We start from the raw sequence: 20076 nt of genomic DNA, 5'->3' as shown, positions 1-20076 counted from the left end.
AACTTAAAAAAAAAAAAAAGATTGAACCCTCTCTCCAGCCCTTTTCTATTAAAGTTTCCCACTATTTCCCTTGCCTGCAGCCATCATGGTGAAATGTTTGTCTACACTAAGATGGTAATTTTTCACTCTTTAGTGAATATCTCAACAAAAATCTGCTGTGGCAAAAATACATAGAATGGTAAAACAATTACTATTCTGCAAGAGACTTACACTACATGTTTCACAAACACTGGTTTTATTTAAAAGAGTCATGCATACAACACCCAAGTTATCGCAGATTCTGACTCAGCTGGGTGTGATTTCATGTTTTTTTACTATATTTAAAGAAGTGTCCTTCTAACGCTAAAGAAAAATCAAGCTAAGTTTGGTCACAGAACAGGGCTCTAAATTCATACCTGAACCACCTGACTTACCATGTGACGCACCGCCATGTCACCCCAGATGTCTCTTCACCCACACAGCTACTGATTGTCACTGTCATTGTCCTAACCTTATGGACTCACAGTGTGACTTGTAAGGATGAACATAAGACATATTCATGGGTATGGCTGAGGGTGAGATTAAGAGAGCCAAACCTCTTTCTCACTTTAAAATCTCATAATAACTATTACTACTGGTATTACTACTGGTGAACTACTACCCCCCCTCACCCACATACATCTAAAGCTATGAATTTACAACGTGCTGTGATATAAGTCTTCTTACTTAATCTTCATGGCTGCTGTTTATTCATACTCTCTACAAATAATTTTCAGTGCCTATGGTGCTGTGCAGTATTCTTAATGCCAACTCTACAGGGGTTGGTACAGGCTCAGAAAGGTTAAGGAACTTGGCCAGGTTGCCTGATTGTCCAGGGCTCCAGCTGGGGTGTTTTTCTGATCGCTTGTCCTTCCATCAAAATGGAGCTGCCCATGGCAGCTGGGTGGCTCTGTCAGTTAAGTGTCTGACTTCGGCTCAGGTCATGATCTGAAGGCTCGTGGGTTTGAGCCCCGCAATGGGCTCTGTGCTGACAGCTCAAAGCCTGGAGCCTGTTTCGGATTCTGTGTCTTCCTCTCTCTCTGCCCCTCTCCCGCTTGTGCTTTGTTTCTCTCTCTCTCTCAAAAATAAATAAACATTAAAAAAAATTTTTTTTAAATGGAACCGCCCAAAGTGGCTTCTATCAATCACTACATAGTGGGATAAACTAATTTCAACTATGATATTAATGATTGATAATGGCTTTATGTGTTTTGCTTTCCAAAGAAGAAGGCCATTTTAATTTAAACTTTTAGTGCTTCCCAAATAATCATAGCCAAATGAGATGAGTAATATGACAGATGGAGCACAAAAAGGTTTGGTAAGAAGGGAAGGAAGGCGACACGGTAGCCTGAGAGCTCTTAAATCATGTTAGTTAAGTACCTGATGACTCTGTACTTAAGACTGGGAAAAGACAGGGCCTAGTGGCAAACAGAGTTCTCACCTCTGCATGCGACAATGTCCTGTGACTACTCCCTCACCCTGCCCCTCTAGAATCTTCTTAATCACACTTCTCCAGGACAGGAATGGTGCCATCCCATGCCTCACCCAAAATGTTCCCTGAAGACTATCTCCATTAGCCAGCATAGAGGAGAGGGTGAGACCAAATGATTCAAGCAGTCAGTTGATTCAAGCTGAAAACAAAACAAAACAAAAACCCTTTCCCTCAAATGATCTAAGAAACTGCCCCTTCCTTCAGCCTTGCTTGGGAGACAGTTAATGGAAAAGTGCTCCTCCCTCTGCCCAATGAACAAATTCATTCACTATTCCTATCCTGAGGCAAAGACTGCCATTCATTCTCCCTGCCTCTCTATCTCTCTGCATTACCAGCCCTTACTTGGCAATATCTTCTTTGACCTTGACCCTGGCAACTCCATGGAGAATTGCTCACTCAACAGCCACATAACCGATGAAAGGTGAGTCTGGACCAATTTCAGGAAAATTCAGGTTAAAACATGGAAATCCAGGACAGAGCAAAAACAGAGCTAAATCCCTTAGAATTTAGCTGTGCACATTAATTGAATTTACCAAATAATTGGGTTTCAAAGACACCAGTTATTCCTCTGATCCAACATATTATCTGGCAGCCTGCAAAAGCTTCCCAACCTTCTTCTCAAGAGGATCAGGCAGGCACACACAGACAACGATAATATTTGTATACAGTCTTCTGGTGTAAACAGCTGGAGATCTAGAAGCTCTGAAAAAGTCAGAGGCAACCAGCTCTAGCCAGGTCACTCGGGCCACTTCAGAGCTCGCCCAGACACTAAGGGGGCTGAGGAAACCAATACTGTGGTAACCAGTTAGGAAGCTTCATCCCAAAGCCTAGTGTCCTCTTACCAAGGTGCTGCCTCATCTCACCCCCACTTAGCCACCCCCCCACCTTCCCCACCAAAATCACTCACCCATCAACCAAGACTGGGAAGCACTGCCCTCTCCCCCCCCCTCAGGCAAGCTGTTAGGCTGTTAGCACCCTCTTCTTCATTCTTAGGTGAACTAGTCCTAAGCCTGAAGATACCTAAAATTTGGTCTTTAAAGCTTATCTGGATAATCATCTTCCAAAACAGACAAGAATTTCTCAGGGAACAGAACCATGCTCAGCGCCTGCCCTTTGCTCCATCCATCAACTCTCTCTCTGCCCCCACTGGGCCAGAACGAGAAGGTATGACCTGGAAACTACCTGCTGGGGCCTTGAAAAAATGCAAATTTCTAGGGGGTGCCTGGCTAGATCAATCCTAAGACCATGTGACCTTTGGGGTCCCAAGTTTGAGCCCCATGTTGGGTGTAGAGATTATGAAAACAAACTTTTAAAAATACGCACATTTCCAAGCTCCCCTTGCCTTGCATTAGTAAATCAGAATCCCTGGGGGTGAGGCAGGGAATCTACTATTTTAAACCAGCTCCCAAAGGTGATTATTCGGAATACCTCCACAGGTGTTTGAGAGCCTCTGATTTAGTCCAGCTCCCTCTCTTTACACAGAAGGAAAGTGCAAAATGGGCACAAACAAGGTGAAATGGGCTTGTCTGAGGTCACTGGGCTGGTCAGGTTCAGGCGACTGGCCCTGGGGCGTGGAACCCACCTCCCTCCCTAATTAGCAATGCGGGAGATAGAATGAGCCCTAGAAAGAGCCCGGGTAAGGTAGCGGTGGCTGGGCTGCCTCCTGCACTCACCCGCTTGTAGATGTCCTCCCGGCTGGCCTCATACTTCTGCTGCATGCGTTCCTCCAGGAAGTAGATGCGCAGCTTGAGGCTGAAGTTCTCCTTCTTCAGGTCATTGAGATGCTGGGACAGAGTGCGATATCCATTAGACATGGTGGGCAGCCCATGGGGAGCAGCATGCCCGATCGCCCCCTCACCCTAGGAACATAGTGCAGCTGCACCGCGGCCTGAAGCGAGCCGCCCGGACGCTGCTGAGGCTATGGCGACATGACCCCGGTGGCTGGCGCTCTCTCGGGGACCTGGGACCGGGGCTCACTGCTCTGGGTGCCGGAGCGCAGCGCACTTTCCTTTTTTACCTCTGGGAGATATTTGCGGAATCCCTGACAGAGGAACATGCTGCGTGAACTCAGACACAAGTGGTGTAACCCGACTCCGAGCCGGGACTGGGCTGTCACCCTCCCCGAGCCTCCCAGGCCCAACTATAGGCAGTTAACGGCTTCTCAGAAAAGAGAAAATGGACCCCCAGAAGTTTCCAGGAAATGGGGAGTGGGAATACTTCAAGGTGCTGGTGGGCTTGCACAAAACAGAAGGACATGAAGGTCTGTGTGTGTGAGTGGGCACTTAAGTTTTTGGTGGTTGATTTGCACAGTAAAACCCAAAGGAGGGTGCGTGGCTGGCTCAGTTGGTACAGCGTGCGACCCTTGATCTCAGGGTGTGAGTTCAAGCTCCACGTTGGTTGGGAGTAGAGTTTACAAAAGTAAACAAAAAACAAACCAAAGCAGTGTGGCCAGAGCAAGCAAGCATGCTCTATAGGAAAGAGCATGTGTACATAAAATGGGGACCACATGTCAAACACCCCCTTTCTGTCAGGTGCAAATCTTAAGGAGCTATTTACTGGTGGGTTCTCCAATTTCCATTGATGATCCAGGGCTCACCTCTAATCAGTTCCTTCCCAGTTTTCCTCCCTGGACTTCTCAAGCCCTGAGGCAGTTAATTAAATAAACAGCCTTTACGAAAACCATGGGCCTCCCACCCCCCACCCCCCACCACTACAGCCACCCCCCCCCCCCCCCCCCGCCTCCTAGTTCCCTGTGGAATCATTGCAAACTGTTTACCAGTTAGACTGCCTCACAAAGAGGTGGGGTCAAAGGCTCCTTCCTCCAAGGGATGATGGAAAGAAAGGGTTGGGGGAGGGAGGGAGGCAGGCGTCAGTCTGGAGCCCAGAGATTTCAGCCAGTCACTGGTTCTTAACTCAGGCACCTGCCAAGTGGAGCCAGGCACTCATCACCAGATCCTGCTCGTAAAGCAATTTAAGATCCTTGAGTGACAGCTGCAACATTAGCAGGAAGTATTATTTATATCACATCACACGGGACGTTGAAGGTGACCGGGAGACCATCCCACAGCACAGACATGAAACCCAGGTTCTTGTGCCAGTAATACTAGGTTGAAAAAAAATTAATATTAACATCTAAAGTAAAGGCAACTAAAACCTTTATACTTAAATACTCATTTCTTCCCTCACCTACCTGCTCTTCATTCTTCTAATTCTTAATTCCTCATAATAATTCTAATCAACATTTCCTGAGGACCCACCAGATAGTATGAATGAAACAAAGATGAAGACAGTTCCAACTCTCAAAGAGCTGGGTGGCCATATACATATGGGGTGTGTTTTACACTAGAATCTTCCAATCCTGTGTGTTTTTCAAACTTTTTACGTTTTATACTGCAATCCAGTACACACACACGTATGCACACATACATAACTGAAGTAAAAGTTTCACCAAGTAATGTTACCATCACTATGTGTGATGTGCTCTCATATTTTCTATTCTATTTTTCTTCTGGGGAGTGACCCACTGAATTGATTTCATGACCCACGGGTATGTTTCATACTGAAATTTGAAAAACATTGCATCTATGGGAACCCAGAAGAAAGAGTGATTAATTCGCACTGGAATGATGAGAAAAAGCTACACTAAGAGTTGCAGTTGCGCTGTCCTTTGAAAGATAGAAAAAGTTTGAGTGAATAAAGTGGCCTCAGGAGGGCATAATAAGAACTGAACATTCTCTGTAATAAATGTGGGTTATAAGTAGGCAAAACATTTCTTACCATTGACTGTATCTTAACACAAAATATTCATTTCTAAAAAGTGTACACATTTAAAATTCATTTAGCTATTTTCATTAAATCCATGCTTTGAGAATAAATGAGTGTCATTCAGGCTTAGAGACTGTGAAGAAGAGGGAAATCTAAATAAAAACTCAGAAGATCCTTTTCTGGTCTGACCTGTTACTAAATAGCTGTATGACCTTGGAAATTCACTTCTCCAGAGGCCTAAGTGTCCTCATTTATAAAATGAAGCGGTTGGAAAGTAGGTGGTTTTTAAGACCCTTTTCTGGTCTAAGCTCCTAGAGGAATAACCTACTTACAATCTACTTATTATCTACCTACTACCATTTTGCACAGGGGGAACAGGCTGTCAGATTCTAGATTAGTGTTTAATCGTGATTTTGATGTCTCCTCAGATTCTTTTATCACATAAGATAATTTAACAAAAGTTTTAAGGAGCACCTGGCTGGCTCAGTCAGTTAAGCATCTGACTTTGGCTCAGGTCATGATCTCATTGCTTGTCAGTTAGAGCCCTTGCATGGGGCTCTGTTGCTGACAGCTCAGAGCCTGGAGCCTGCTTCAGATTCTGTGTCTCCCTCTCTCTGCCCCTCCCCCACTTGTGCTCTGGCTCTCTCAAAAATAAATAAACATTAAAAATATTTTAAAAATAGGGGTGCCTGGGTGGCTCAGTCGGTTAAGCGTCCTACTTCAACTCAGGTCATGATCTCACAGTTTGTGGGTTCGAGCCCCGTTTGGGGTCTGTGCTGACAGCTCAGAGCCTAAATCCTACTTCGGATTCTGTGTCTCCTTCTCTCTCTGATCCTCCCCAACTCGCACTGTCTCTCTGTCTCTCCCTCAAAAATAAAGAATAAATTTTTGTTTAATATTTAAAAAATAAATAAACAAGTTTTATGAAGGGCCACCTGGGTGGCTCGGTTGGTTAAGCGTCCAACTCTTGATCTCAGCTCAGGTCTTGATCTCAGGGTCTTGAATTCAAGCCCTACACTGGGCTCCATGCTGGGAATGGAGCCTACTTAAGAAAAAAAAAGTTTTATGGAAAGTAAGGTTCCATATGAATGCAGGGTATTCTTACCCAACCTGGATATTTCTTTCTGCACATTTTTTTATATATAATTTATTGTCAAATTGGTTTCCATACAACACCCAGTGCTCATCCCAACAGATGCCCTCCTCAATGTCCATCACCCACTTTCCCCTCTCCCCCACCCCCCATCAACCCTCAGTTTGTTCTCAGTATTCAAGAGTCTCTTATGGTTTTCCTCCTTCCCTCTCTGTAACTTACTTTTCCCCCTCCCCTTCCCCCTGGTCTTCTGTTAAGTTTCTCAGGATCCACATAAGAGTGAAAACATATGATATCTGTCTTTCTCTGACTAACTTATTTCACTTAGCGTAATACTCTCCAGTGTCATCCACGTTGCTGCAAAAGGCAGGATTTCATTCTTTCTCATTGCCAAGTAGTATTCCATTGTATATATAAACCACATCTTCTTTATCCATTCGTCAGTTGATGGACATTTAGGCTCTTTACATAATTTGGCTATTATTGAAAGTGCTGCTATAAACATTGGGGTGCAAGTGCCCCTATGCATCAGCACTCCTGTATCCCTTGGGTAAATTCCTAGCAGCGCTATTGCTGGATCATAGGGTAGATCTATTTTTAATTTTTTGAGGAATCTCCACACTGTTTTCCAGAGCGGCTGCACCAGTTTGCATTCCCACCAACAGTGCAAGAGGGTTCCCGTTTCTCCACATCCTCGCCAGCATCTATAGTCTCCCGATTTGTTCATTTTAGTCACTCTGTCATGAGATGGTCTCTCAGTGTGGTTTTGATTTGTATTTCCTTGATGAGGAGTGACATTGAGCATCTTTTCGTGTGCCTGTTGGCCATCTGGATGTCTTCTTTAGAAAAGTGTCTATTCATGTCCTCTGCCCAATTCTTCATTGGACTATTTGTTTTTCGGGTGTGGAGTTTAGTGAGTTCTTTACAGATGTTAAATACTAGCCCTTTATCCAATATGTCATTTGCAAATCTTTTTCCCATTCCGTTGGTTGCCTTTTAGTTTCGTTGATTATATCCTTTGCAGTGCAAAAGCATTTTATCTTGATGAGGTCCCAATAGTTCATTTTTGCTTTTAATTCCCTTGCCTTTGGAGATGCGTCAAGTAAGAAATTGCTGCGGCTAAAGTCAGAGAGTTTTTTTCCTGATTTCTCCTCTAGGGTTTTGATGGTTTCCTGTCTCACATTCAGGTCCTTCATCCATTTGGAGTTTATTTTTGTGAATGGTGTAAGAAAGTGGTCTAGTTTCATTCTTCTGCATGTTGCTGTCCAGTTCTCCCAGCACCATTTGTTAAAGTGACTGTCTTTTTTTCCATTGGATATTCTTTCCTGCTTTGTCAAAGATTAGTTGGCCATACATTTGTGGGTACAATTCTGGAGTCTCTATTCTATCCCATTGGTCTATGTGTCTGTTTTTGTGCCATCTTTCTGCACATTAATGCGTGTTTTCTCTTATACCCAGTGATACTTTGCTTTTCTATCTCTCTGGCCCTTATTCTGTTTCTTCCCCCCCCACCCCCAGGTCCTTAAAGTAAGTGCCTAAACAATGGTTAGTTCTCCCCCTTCTGATTGTGTTCTCTTCATACTTTCTCCCTCAGAGACATTATCCACTTTTAGGGCTATTGCTGTTGTCTCCCAAACAACCCCCAAACCTTCCCTAAGTTCTCTCCCCCAAGATCTAGCCCTACACACCCAGCTCTTTGCTCAACTTGAATGCTCCATTCTCACAGCAGACCTCAGAGCAAAGACTTCTGCAACAGTGTGTCATGTCTGCCAGACTTCACTACAGCCATCTGTTCTCCATATTATAGTCAAAGTAATGTTTTCAAAGCTCAAATCTTACCCTGACATCTCCCTTACTTAAAGCCCTTCACAGGCATCCCATCACTCTTAGAATAAAGGAAAATGCTATCACATCCCCTCAAGAAACCCTGACTCCTTTTTCAAGTCCTAGTTCTGATCCCACCCAAACAAAAGCCTTCCCTGCTACCCCAGCCTGGAAAGAGGTCTCCCTCTTTGAACTCCTAAGGCAAACATCAACATTTGCAAGTGTTCATATGGTGCCTCATGACATTGCTTGTCTGTGGTCTTCAAGGGTTATTTACATCTTTTAGGGCTCTTTAACTTTTCCCGTGTTTGTGTCTCTCCGACTAGTCTGTGAGCTGCCCAAGGGAAGGCCAAGGACTCACTCGTCGTTCTCTATTCCTTCAGCTCCCACAACAGCCAAGCAGAGCTCCCCAGGAACATTCAGCCCACTGTGCAGTCACAGCCCGCTTACAATCACCTTGACCACACTAGAGTGTTTCGAGGGCTGAAAAGGCATATTTGGTATCTGTGCTCTGTCACTGCACAGTATTTAGGAAGCAGCCCCTAAATATTTGTTGAATTAATGAATAGATAAGTATTCCATATGTATTTTATTTCTTGCTGATTTGATTTGTTAGTTAGGGCCTAGCCTGCTGTTATTATTCTCACAATTTTCCAATAATATACAAATGTGTGTTTTAATAGCTCCAAAGAAACTACATTTGCTAGAATGGTTACTGTAGAAAAAGTTTATATGCCCATCTAGACCTTCTTCCTGAACTCCAATCTGTGTCTAACTTCCTAGTAGAAATGGCCACTCGAATAGAGACCTGTCATACTTGCGGCATCTGAACCTGAACTCCTGATCTTTCCTAGCAGACACGTTTCTTCCCCAGTGGATCCCATTTCGATTTGTAACAGTTGTTTGGGCCAAAACCTTTTGAGTTCTTCTGGTCTCTTCTCTCTCATACACATCATCTCATCTGTCTGTAAATCTTATTATCTCTACTTTATATCTGTTTATAAAGTACCACTGCACTGGACCTCTACCACTCTGGCCCAAGATACTGTATTTGATGTCTCCCCTAAATTATTTAAAGAGCCCCCTTAACTGGTCTCTCTGCTCCCACTCTTGCTCCCCTATTCTATTCTTAACAGAGCAGCCACAGTGACCCTTGAAAGTACAACAGATTACTCCTCTGCTGGAAACCCCACTGGTTTTCCCACAAATTCAGAGTGAAATGCTATCTGTCGTTAGGCCATAGGCCCAAGGCACTACGGAATCTGGAGCCTGGATCCTTGCCCTGTCTTCCTTTTTCCTACGACTCTCCCCCTACACACTTTGCTCCAGCCATTCTCTCTTTGCTGTTTCTCAAAAACAGCAAGCACCTTCCTTCCTCAGGGCCTTGGGGCTTGTTGATGCTTCTATATGGTACACTCCTTCTCTGTCTCTAGAGACCTGATTGTCTTCTTCACCTTCTTTGTGTCTTTGATCAAATATCACTTCAAGGAATTGACCACCCTATTTATGTTTGTTTATTTTTATTTTTAATGTTAATCTTTTTTGAGAGAGAGCACAACTGATGGGGGAGAGGGGGAGAGAGAGAGAGAGATGGAGAAGAGGGACTCACCCGAAGTGGGGCTCAAGTTCACCTGATGTGAGACCCAACTCATGAACCATGAGATCATGACCTGAGCCGAAATCAGATGCTTAATAACTGAGCCACCCAGGAGCTCTTTATTATTTTATTTTATTTTTATTCACTTTGAGAGAGAGCGTGCGCGTGAATGGGGGAGGGACACAGAGAGAGAATCTCAAGCAGGCTCCACACTGCCAGGGCAGAACCGGATGCGGGGCTCACACCCACAAACCGTGAGATCATGACCTGAGCCAAAGTCACATGCTTGACCCACTGAGCCACCCAGGTGCCCCTGACTACCCCCTCTGTAACTCTTCTGGGGTGCCAGGGTGACTCAGTCGGTTAAGCGTCTGACTCTTGGTTTCAGCTCAGGTCATGATCTCAGTTTGTGAGTTTGAGCCTCACGTGGATCCCTACATCAGGCTCCATGCTAACAGCTCAGAGCCTGCTTAGGATCCTCTCCTTCTCTCTCTGCCCCTCCCCTGCTTGCACACACACACACTCTCTCTCTCAAAATGAATAAACGTAAAAAAAAAAAAAAAAAAAAGTATAACTCTCCCTAGGCCTCACCCCTGCACTCCTTTCACTGTTTATTAATCCATACACTTTCATTGTTTAAAATATTATATTTGTTTATTTTGTTTCTTGTCTCTGCCCATTAGTATGTAGACCCCATAAGATAAGCAGGATTTTTTCCTGTTTTTTTTTTCACTGCTATATCACCAGTTCCAAGAACAGAACCTAGTATACAACAGGTGTGCAACAAATATTTGTTGAATAAAAGAACTGATGAATAATTAACCTGCTCACTTTGACCTCTCTGGATTTCATTCTAATAGAACTCAATCTGTATATAAGATTACAGTTGTTTCAGGATGAAGAGCTTATCTAAAGGCATTCTTCGTCCAGATTGCCCATTTTATTGGCATATAATTGCTCATAATATTCTCTTATTATTGTTTTTATTTCTGCTGTGTTGGCTGTGATCTCTCATCTTTCATTCCTGATATTATTTATTTGGGTCCTTTCCTTTTTCTTTTTGATCAAACTCGCTAGTGGTTTATCAATTTTGCTAATTGAACCAGCTTCTGGTGTCATTGATCTGTTCTACTTTTTTTTGGTTTCAATAGCATTAATTTCTGCTCTAATCTTTATTATTTCCTGTCTTCTGCTCTAAAGGCATTCTTCTTTATAAAACATTATTTTATAATTAAAACAAACTTGTCTAACAAACTAACTTCAATGTACAAGGCAGATTCCGAACTTTGAGTAAGAATTCTAAACAAACAGGGAATATGGGGTGCCTGGGTGGCTCAGTCGGTTAAGTGTCCGACTGTGGCTCAGGTCAAGATCTCACAGTTTGTGAGTCTGAGCCCCAAATCAGGCTCTGTCCTTCGGATTCTGTGTCTGTCTGTCTCCCTCCCTCCTTCCCTCTCTCTCTCTCTGCCCCTCCCCTGCTCATTCTCTGTCTCTGTCTCTCTCTCTCTCAAAAATAAATACTAAAAAATTTTTTTTTAAAAATAATAAACCAACAGGGAATAATATGTGACAAATTACTATCAAAGGACAATATGAACTGTACAAATAATAGAAACTGTAGAAAATAGGAAAGAGAAGCTGTCAGAGAAGGTTCCACAGAGAACTGGCATTTCAGCTCTCCTGAAGAGGTGAACTGGGTTTGACGAGGCTCGGGGGAGAGCATGAGGCAATCCAGGCAGGTAGAAGACAGGTACAGGTGCAGAGGGCCCTCCTGGTCTGAACACACCATCCGTGATGGGAGAGACAGGATGGCAAGGACAGAGACACTGCAGGAAGATCTTAAAAGTCAGGGTGAGGGTCCTGGCTGTGTTCCTCCAGGCAGGCAGATCCTGGCTCCCCATCTGCACAAGGAGCGAAGAAAAGAGCAAGGAAAGAAGGCCTGCAGCTATGTACTAGGGAGATGGGTTTGTTGCTGTGTTTTGTTTTACTTGTTCAGGTTTTGTAGCTTTGACAAACAAACAGAATGCACAACCCTGGGTTGCACACTAAACCTCCGAAATCAGGCCTTCTGTGGGCAGGTCCTAGATCTACAGGTTTTTATAAACTCTGCATTGCTGGGGAAATAAAGAAAATGATGCTGAGGGTTCCTGAGCAAGCGACAGACGTCTATCTTTGTTCTTCCTTCTTTTACACAGAACATAGAAAATCTTTACTATTCTCTCAAAATATTTTTTCCCCTCACACATTAATGGCTCTCCCCTGTTCTTTCTTTAATTTCTTCTTCCCGCTGCTTAACGTATTAGTTCAGACTGGAAATAAGACTTTAATAAGGACTCAGTCAATGCTGACAATAGCAGGATTACAACCCAGCTGTTGAATGTCATGCCCCATTAACATAAGCAACTGTCAAGTCGGCCTTGGAAAAAAACTCAGCTTCACGTTTGCTTAATCATCTTCAGACCCCCCAGATTGCTCTCATAATGGAAATGCTTGAAAACATATTAATCTCTCCCCTAAAAATAAAGTTCCACTCCACTGAAAATGACTAATCATTTTAATTGACATTCTTTTCAAATATAACTTCTGCAACTTAAGCTCTATTAATTTGATATCTATGATAATTCATGTCTACATGTCATGAAAATAAAATTATTCTCAAGCAACTTAGGTAAACAGAGGAATAGGAGAGTAGCGTTTTAAGTAACCCTTGACATCTTACCCATGAATAAATAGGCAATAAATATTATCACTATTGTGCATATTTATCCAGGCAGGATAGCATGCCATTATGGAAAGAGCAATAGCTTTGGAACCAAAGAGAACTAGGTTCAAATCCCAGCTCTGCTATTTTCTAATTGTGTGATTTTGGGAAAGATACTTACTAGTAATTCAGTGTAGGAAAGGAGACTCTGGGACCTGGGTAGGTTGCTAAGAGGGTTACCACTGTATCTGTATGCTAAGTTTTTTTTAAGTTTATTATGTTTTGAGAGAGACAGCGCTCACACATGCACGTGAGTTCGGGGCAGTGACAGAAAGAGAGAGAAAGAGAGGATCCCAAGCAGACTCTGTGCCATCAGCATGGAGTCCCATGCAGGGCTTGAACTCACAAACCCATGAGATCATGACCTGATCTAAAATCAAGATTTGGACGCTTAGCCAACTAGACCACTCAGGCACCCCTAACTTTTGTTTTTTAATCTGAGGCAAAGAGAATGAAAATAATATTGGTTAAAGTTTAGATATTAGGTACAAGGACAAGTATTTTATTGTTCTTTGTATGTTCCTATTGTGTAAAATAGGTCATAATTTGTAAAAACTATTTCAAAGGGAATGAAACTAGGAATTACAGGGAGGCAGCTATGAATTAGGAGGATAAATTCTCTAGTAGAGTTGGATGTAATGAACTCTTACCACACTCCATCCATTTATTTATACATCAAATATTTACTGAGAACTTACATTATGAGGGACAGTATATTTCCTGTCACAAAAGGGACTTGGCTGAGGCTAAAAGACCACTTGTCAGGGATTTTGTTAAGTCTTCACACATCACCTCTAGTGACCTCTGGAGGATCCTCACCTATCCTGAGATTCCATGTGCAAAGCACACTTTCTCATAGAAACAATACTACCAAAGGTAGCATTAGTGAGAAAGCTAAAACTTTTTGAAGAAATCTCAGAGCACACCACCAGCTCTCTGATAGTAGAGCCCTAGAAGGTGGTGGCAGTCGACCTGTTCTGACAGAGCTCCAGCTGCCTTCACAGGAAGGTGAGGAGGAGATTAATGAGCACAAAGGACGCCATATTTCCAAGACAAAACCAGCAATGATGATTGGAACCCAACGATGATCGCCAGTAGATTATTTAACCTATAACTTTTCTAACTGTCATATTTTCAAAACAGCCCTATGGGAAGGGCATACAAATGGTTGGAGAGTATTTGCTGCTTTTTAACATCCAGTGGAATCCAACCCAGGAGCCCAACTTGGAGGATAGGGGTAGACACGAAGAGATGGGGCAGGGAGAAGAAAGAGGATGGATTTTTTCACATATAAATATTTTTGTGTATAATACATCTATGTACCTGGAAGTTCCTATGCTTTTCTGACAAAATCTAAGCTGAAGAAATACAAAAGTTGAATTTCCTCGATGTGTATTACAAAACTAATTGGATACAATTATGCTGCCTTCATGACAATCACCTGCATAGAATTTGACAATGTACAAAGGACTTCCATGTATAGTATTTCATTTTGTCTTGTGAAGTAAGAAGATCAGATACTATTATCTCCTTTCAGGAGGTATCAGGAAATCTCACTGTACTATCAGGACACTGAGACATTGAGAAGTTAGCTGACTTGCTCATCTAGAAAGTGGAGAAGCACAGACTACTGCTCCCAACAGTCTGACCCACACTGTATACTCAACAGGGCCTTAACTGTGACACTAGATGACCCCTGTGAACTTGGGATTCCCTCATGACTGATAAAGGACTTCCCCTTCTACCTCACGTCCCTGCATCTTTTAAAAAAGTATCCCTCACTGTACACCGGTCAGAATGGCTAAAATTAACTCAGGAAACAACAGATGTTGGCGAGGATGTGGAGAAAGGGGAACCCTTTTGCGCTGCTGGTGGAAATGCAAACTGGTGCAGCCACTATGGAAAACAGTGTGGAGATGCCTCGAAAAATTAAAAATAGAACTGCCCTACAACCCAGCAATTGCACTACTAGGTATTTATCCAAGGGATACAAAAATGCTGATTCGAAGGGGCACATGCACCCCCATGTTTATAGCAGCACTATCAACAATAGCAAAGTTATGGAAAGAGCCCATGAATGGATTAAGAAGATGTGATATACACACACACACGCATGTGTATGCGCGCACAAATGCACACGCACACACACTAGAATACTACTTGGAGACGAAAAGGGATGAAATTGTTCAGTTTGCAACAATGTGGATAGAACTAGAGAGTATTATGCTGAGAGAAATAAGTCCATTAGAGAAAGACAGATATCATATGATACTACTCATTTGTGGAATTTGAGAAACTTAACATGATGAACATACAGGAAGGGAGGGGAAAATAAGATAAAAACAGAGAGGGAGGCAAACCATAACAGACTCTTAAATACAGAGGACAAACTGAGGGTTGATGGGGGTGGGGGAAGTGCGTGATAGGTATTAAAGAGAGCACTTATTGGGATGAGCACTGGGTGTTACATGTAAGTAATGAATCACTGGGTTCTACTCCTGAAGCCAAGACTACATTTTATGTTAACTAATGAGAATAAAAAAAAGAAAGAAAGAAAAAGCTATCCTTCACCGTAAATAATCTTCCATGTGACCCTGGAGGATCTGACCACCTGAACTTATATAAAACATAGTTTTCCCCATTTTCAAGATGAATACACCAAATCATTAGGACTCAAAGGGTAGTAAACACAGAATTACCATATGACCCAGCAATTCCACTCCTAGTTATAATCCCAAGAAATGTGTGGACACAAAGTCTTGTATACGAATGTTCATAGAAGCATTATTAATAATAGCTAACAAATAGAAACATCTAAAACCTCCATCAACTGATGAATGGATACAAAGTTTAGGATATCCATACAACAGAATATATATTTTTTTAACGTTTATTTATTATTGAGAGACAGACACAGAGCGTGAGCAGAGCAGGGGCAGAGAGAGAGGGAGACACAAAATCTGAAGCAGGCTTCAGGCTCTGAGCTGTCAGCACGGAGTCTGATGCGGGGCTCAAACCCATGAACTGTGAGATCATGACCTGAGCTAAAGTCAGTTGCCCAACCAACTGAGCCACCCAGGCACCTCACACAACAGAATATTTTTCATCCATAAGAAGGAATGAAATACTGATACCTCGTACAACATGGATGAACTTTCGAAACATTGTACTAATGTGAAAGACGCCAAACAGAAAGTCACAGATTGTATGACTCTTTATATGACATGTTCAGGAAAGGCAAATAGAGAAAGTGGATGAATGGTTTCCAGGGGCTGCAGAGAGAGGGAATGGGGAGTGACTGCAAATAGGTATGAGGTTTTTGGGGGGAGATGAAAATGTGGTGTAACTAGGTAATGGCAATTGTTGCACAACTTGGCAAATATACTAAAACTATACTAAAGCTATGGAATTGTACAGTTTAAAAGGGTGAATTTCATTGTGTGTACGTTAAATCTGAGTAAAGCTGTTACTTAAAAAAGAAGAAAAAAGAAACCCAGGCTGGGAGAGGTAACTTGCTCGGTCCTTTGCCTTTCACAAAGGATTTTCATTGATAAAGATTCAAAGTCCAATTCAATTCAATTCAGTAAAAAGCAAATAGTTTAGAACTGATCATTTCTAGGGGCACCTGGGTGGCTCAGTCAGTTGAGTGTCTGACTTTGGCTCAGGTCATGATCTTGCGGTTCATGAGTTTGAGCCCTGCTCTCCACTGACAGCTCAAAGCCTGGAGCCTGCTTCATATTCTGTCTCCCTCTCTCTGCCCCTCCCCACTCATGCTCTCTCTCAAAAATAAGTAAATATTTTTTTAAAAAGCCCTGATCATTTCTTTTTTAAAAAAAAAATTTTTTTTTTAATGTTTATTTATTTTTGAGACAGAGAGAGACAGAGCATGAACAGGGGAGGGGCAGAGAGAGAGGGAGACACAGAATTGGAAGCAGGCTCCAGGCTCCGAGCCATCAGCCCAGAGTCCTACGTGGGGCTCGAACTCACGGACCGTGAGATCGTGACCCGAGCCAAAGTCAGACGCTCAACCGACTGAGCCACCCAGGCGCCCCTATTTCTAAATGTTCTATATGTTAATCCTGCTTAGATTATGGGGCCTTAACATGAAGGCTAGAGGAAGTATCCTCCAAGTAGCCCTATCAAAAACTCACAGGTTACTATGTTTTATCAAGTTACAGTTTTGTTAACAATCCTTGCATAAAACAGAAAGGAAACACAGAGTCCACTCTGTATTTTGACACTGGAAAAACATACACATTAGGCCATCCTGAAGAACACACATAACTTTTACACACCATTTTAGCAAGGAAAATGTCAATCAAAGTCAGTCAACTTCCCCCCACCCCCACCCCCCACTCATCGGCTTTCACTTTCACTTCCACACAGGGGTTCCAACCAGGCTTCCAGAAGCTGACTGTTGATGCCTGCCTCAGAAAGGAGACTGCAAATGCTACACTTTGCTTTTTTTTTTTTTTTCCTTTTGGGTTCCACAATAACCAAATCTTCCTTCTGAAACTGTTTCTAAAATTTCAACAGAATATCTGAAATTTGAGAGTCTTTTAAATGATAAAATATTAATAATATCATTCCATTTTCTCCCCCAAAACTCAGAAGCATACCGACACCCATTCTCCACACAGCCTTACTGTCTTTATGACGAGAGAGTGAACAACAGAGTTACTACATCAGGTTGACTAAACCCTATCTTTGGCAGCCGTCGTTATGCCAATAAAGGATAGGGATTCAGATGATGTTCCTGCAGCCTTCCCCCACCATAGACACACACCCACACCACGCCCGATCCTGGCATAACAAGATGTCACCGTCACCGTCACATTAGAGCACTGTGAACTATATAAAACCAAAACAAAACAAATAACAACTTCCCTGGACACCAAAAATAAACAGGCCAGCCAGAAATAGCGCTGTCAGAGAAAGTTAAATGAACTCCAAGGCAGAAAGGACGGCTGAACTGTACTGATACTCAGAGATCTCAAGGACCCTGAGGCTCCAGACTAGCTTCTCCATCCATCTGGCTCGACCAACACCAGCAGAACTTGGTGTTGTTTGTTCATAACTGGTTCAACCCAAACAGATTGGGTTTGGGTGACATATCAATTTATGGACTCAATTATTTTTCTAGATTTTCAATCATATTTTCTCCATCCTATCCAGAGGGTGACATATCAATTTATGGACTCAATTATTTTTCTAGATTTTCAATCATATTTTCTCCATCCTCCTCTAGGAAAGAAATTAAGACTTTCTCTAGGCATAAGAGCTAAGAGCTCGCAGTGGTACCATGAATGATCGTGGCTGCAACGATAAGGCTTTGACCATGAGGAGGAGTGGGTGGGGGGAGATACAGCCAACTTGAACCTCAGTCAGCACTCTAATGCTTCAGCCATGACAAAAAGCGTCCTGTTTCTGAACTCACTATGCTCTCTGGTGCCTCCAGGACTCTTCATGGGTGCCAGCATTAGCCTGGAATGTCATCACTCTTCACTTCTCACTCAGTGCTGACTTCACTATCTCCAACTTTCCTTAGGACTTGATATTACCTAGTAAACAGAAGCCTATCTGACCCTAAAGCCCAGGGGAGGGCCCCTCCTGACTGCTTCCACAACATATTGGGTACCTACTCTTACTATTGGAATTACCTGTTTGTCTTGCAAGTTAGAGTTAGAATTTTTCAAGAATAGGAAAGATCTCCTCATTTTTCTTCCAAAAATGAAAATCATTTTACTGATTTTTGTTGCTGTTGCTTTATTAATCATAATAGTACTGCCTGTGGATGGCATCACTCAGAAGTTGCCCAAGCAAAAAAGCTTAGCATCATTCATTCAACCAAAACACAACAAAAAAAGAAAGAGGCGTGTCTACTCTGAACCAGGCACCACACTCATCAGCGTATCTAATAGTGAAGGAGACAGACCCTGTCCTTGCTATCATGGAGCTCAGATTCTAAAGACAGACCTTGCTTGAACAAAGAAGTCATATTATTAAAGGTAAAAGTACAAAGTACTTGGAAGTGTATGAGAGTGACAACCTAGCAGAGGTGGGAATGGAGAGATGGGTTGGTGGGAGCTCACCTTTAGGCTACTCCTTCTGCACTGGCTCTGCGTCCAATCAACAGCTTAGCCCTGTCACTTCTGCTTCTGAAATCTCGTTCTCTTTCACCTATCCATCTCCCCGACTCCTACACCGTCAGCACCACCAGTGGTTGCCTGGAATACTGCACCAGCCTCCTAACTGCCCTCTTTGCCTTAAACTTCATCCTTCCAACCTAGAGTCCATGCAGAAGCCAAAGGGAATTTTCTATAAGGAAAATCTGATCATGTCACCACCTTCTCTGCAAACTTGCAGCGGTTCCCCATTGAGCTCTGTTAAAATGTAAAGGCTTTTACATAAAGCTTTTGCAAAGACCTGCAGGCTGGTTTCTCTCTTTCTCTTTCTCTCTCTCCCCCTCCCTCCAGTTTTGACACTTCTCCACATTCCTTGCACCCATGCCCTAAGGTATATTAACTTCGTCTTTCTCAGCTGAATCTGGAACATTCTTCTTTCTCCCATCCCCAGCCCCTATTGGTGGCTAATTCTTATTCCTCCCCTTCAGTTCCCTGGTTAGATGCAGTTTCCTTTAGGAAACTTGCTCTGAGTCCTCCCACCCCTTCCAAGTGAGTTAGGATCCCCAGCCATATAGTGTAGCTTCCTTAATTATATTACAGTGATTATATTGTTGTAATTAGCTAATCTGGAAAGACAATCAGGGCAGGAACCAGGTTTGCATATTTGTTATTGTATCTGCAGTGCTATGACAATGTTGTACATAATAAGAACTCTAGAAATATTTGCTGAATGCTTAGAGAGAATGAAAACATAATTAAAAATTCAGGTAATACACAAAGTTATAAAGAGGGCAAAACTCACGGCTAAACCCATCACCCAGACATAATCATTATCAATATTTTGGTGTAGATCCTTACAAGCATTTCTATTTTTTTCCTCCCTCAAAAAGAGATTTTATCTCATGTAGTATTCAGTCAAATTGTTGTTGTTGTTGTTTTGTTGTTTAATCCTAAATTTGTTATTATGGACCCCTTTCCAACTCAGTACATTGCTCTATGATGTTCTGTTGAACGCATATACCATATTCAAAATAGTCAACCCTCGCCTTAATCCATCCATCCATCCATCCTTCCTTCCTTCCTTCCCTCCTTCCTTCCTTCCTTCTCCCCTTTCTTCCTTCCCTCCTTTCTTCCTTCCCCCCTTCCCTCCTTCCCACTTTCCTTCCTTCCTTCCCCCTTCTCTCCCTCCTTCCTTCCCTCTTTCCTTCCTTCCTTCCTTCCTTCCTTCCTTCCTTCCTTCCTTCCTTCCTTCCTTCCTTCCCTTTTCTTTCTTTTATTTCTTTACAGTGAGGCAGAGGGAGAGGGAGAAAGAATCGGAAGCAGGCTCCACGCCCAGCACAGAGCCCATCTAGGGCTCCCATCTCACCACCATGAGATTGGGACCTGAGCCGAAATCAAGAA

At 42.8% G+C, this 20076-nt stretch overlaps 1 protein-coding gene across 6 annotated transcripts in view; it reads right to left on the bottom strand.

The window, feature by feature from the left end:
- The window catches only part of LOC115519998 (myomegalin-like), a 180468-nt gene that overhangs the window by 100051 nt on the left and 60341 nt on the right, over nt 1–20076 (bottom strand). For 3 of the 6 annotated variants that reach the window (XM_030323939.1, XM_030323934.2, XM_030323935.2), the window contains exon 4: nt 3184–3294. In XM_030323939.1, coding sequence (XP_030179799.1) covers nt 3184–3294 — 111 coding nt within the window. Of the gene's footprint in view, nt 1–3183; nt 3496–3527; nt 3593–20076 lie in introns of those variants that run through there. The other 3 variants (XM_030323936.1, XM_030323940.1, XM_030323937.1) reach the window with 2 other exon arrangements.

Source organism: Lynx canadensis, chromosome C1, assembly GCF_007474595.2.
Source record: "Lynx canadensis isolate LIC74 chromosome C1, mLynCan4.pri.v2, whole genome shotgun sequence".
Classification (NCBI taxonomy): Eukaryota; Metazoa; Chordata; class Mammalia; order Carnivora; family Felidae; genus Lynx; species Lynx canadensis.
The sequence above is the reverse complement of the archived record's forward strand: the minus strand, read 5'-3'. Positions and strand labels throughout refer to the sequence as shown.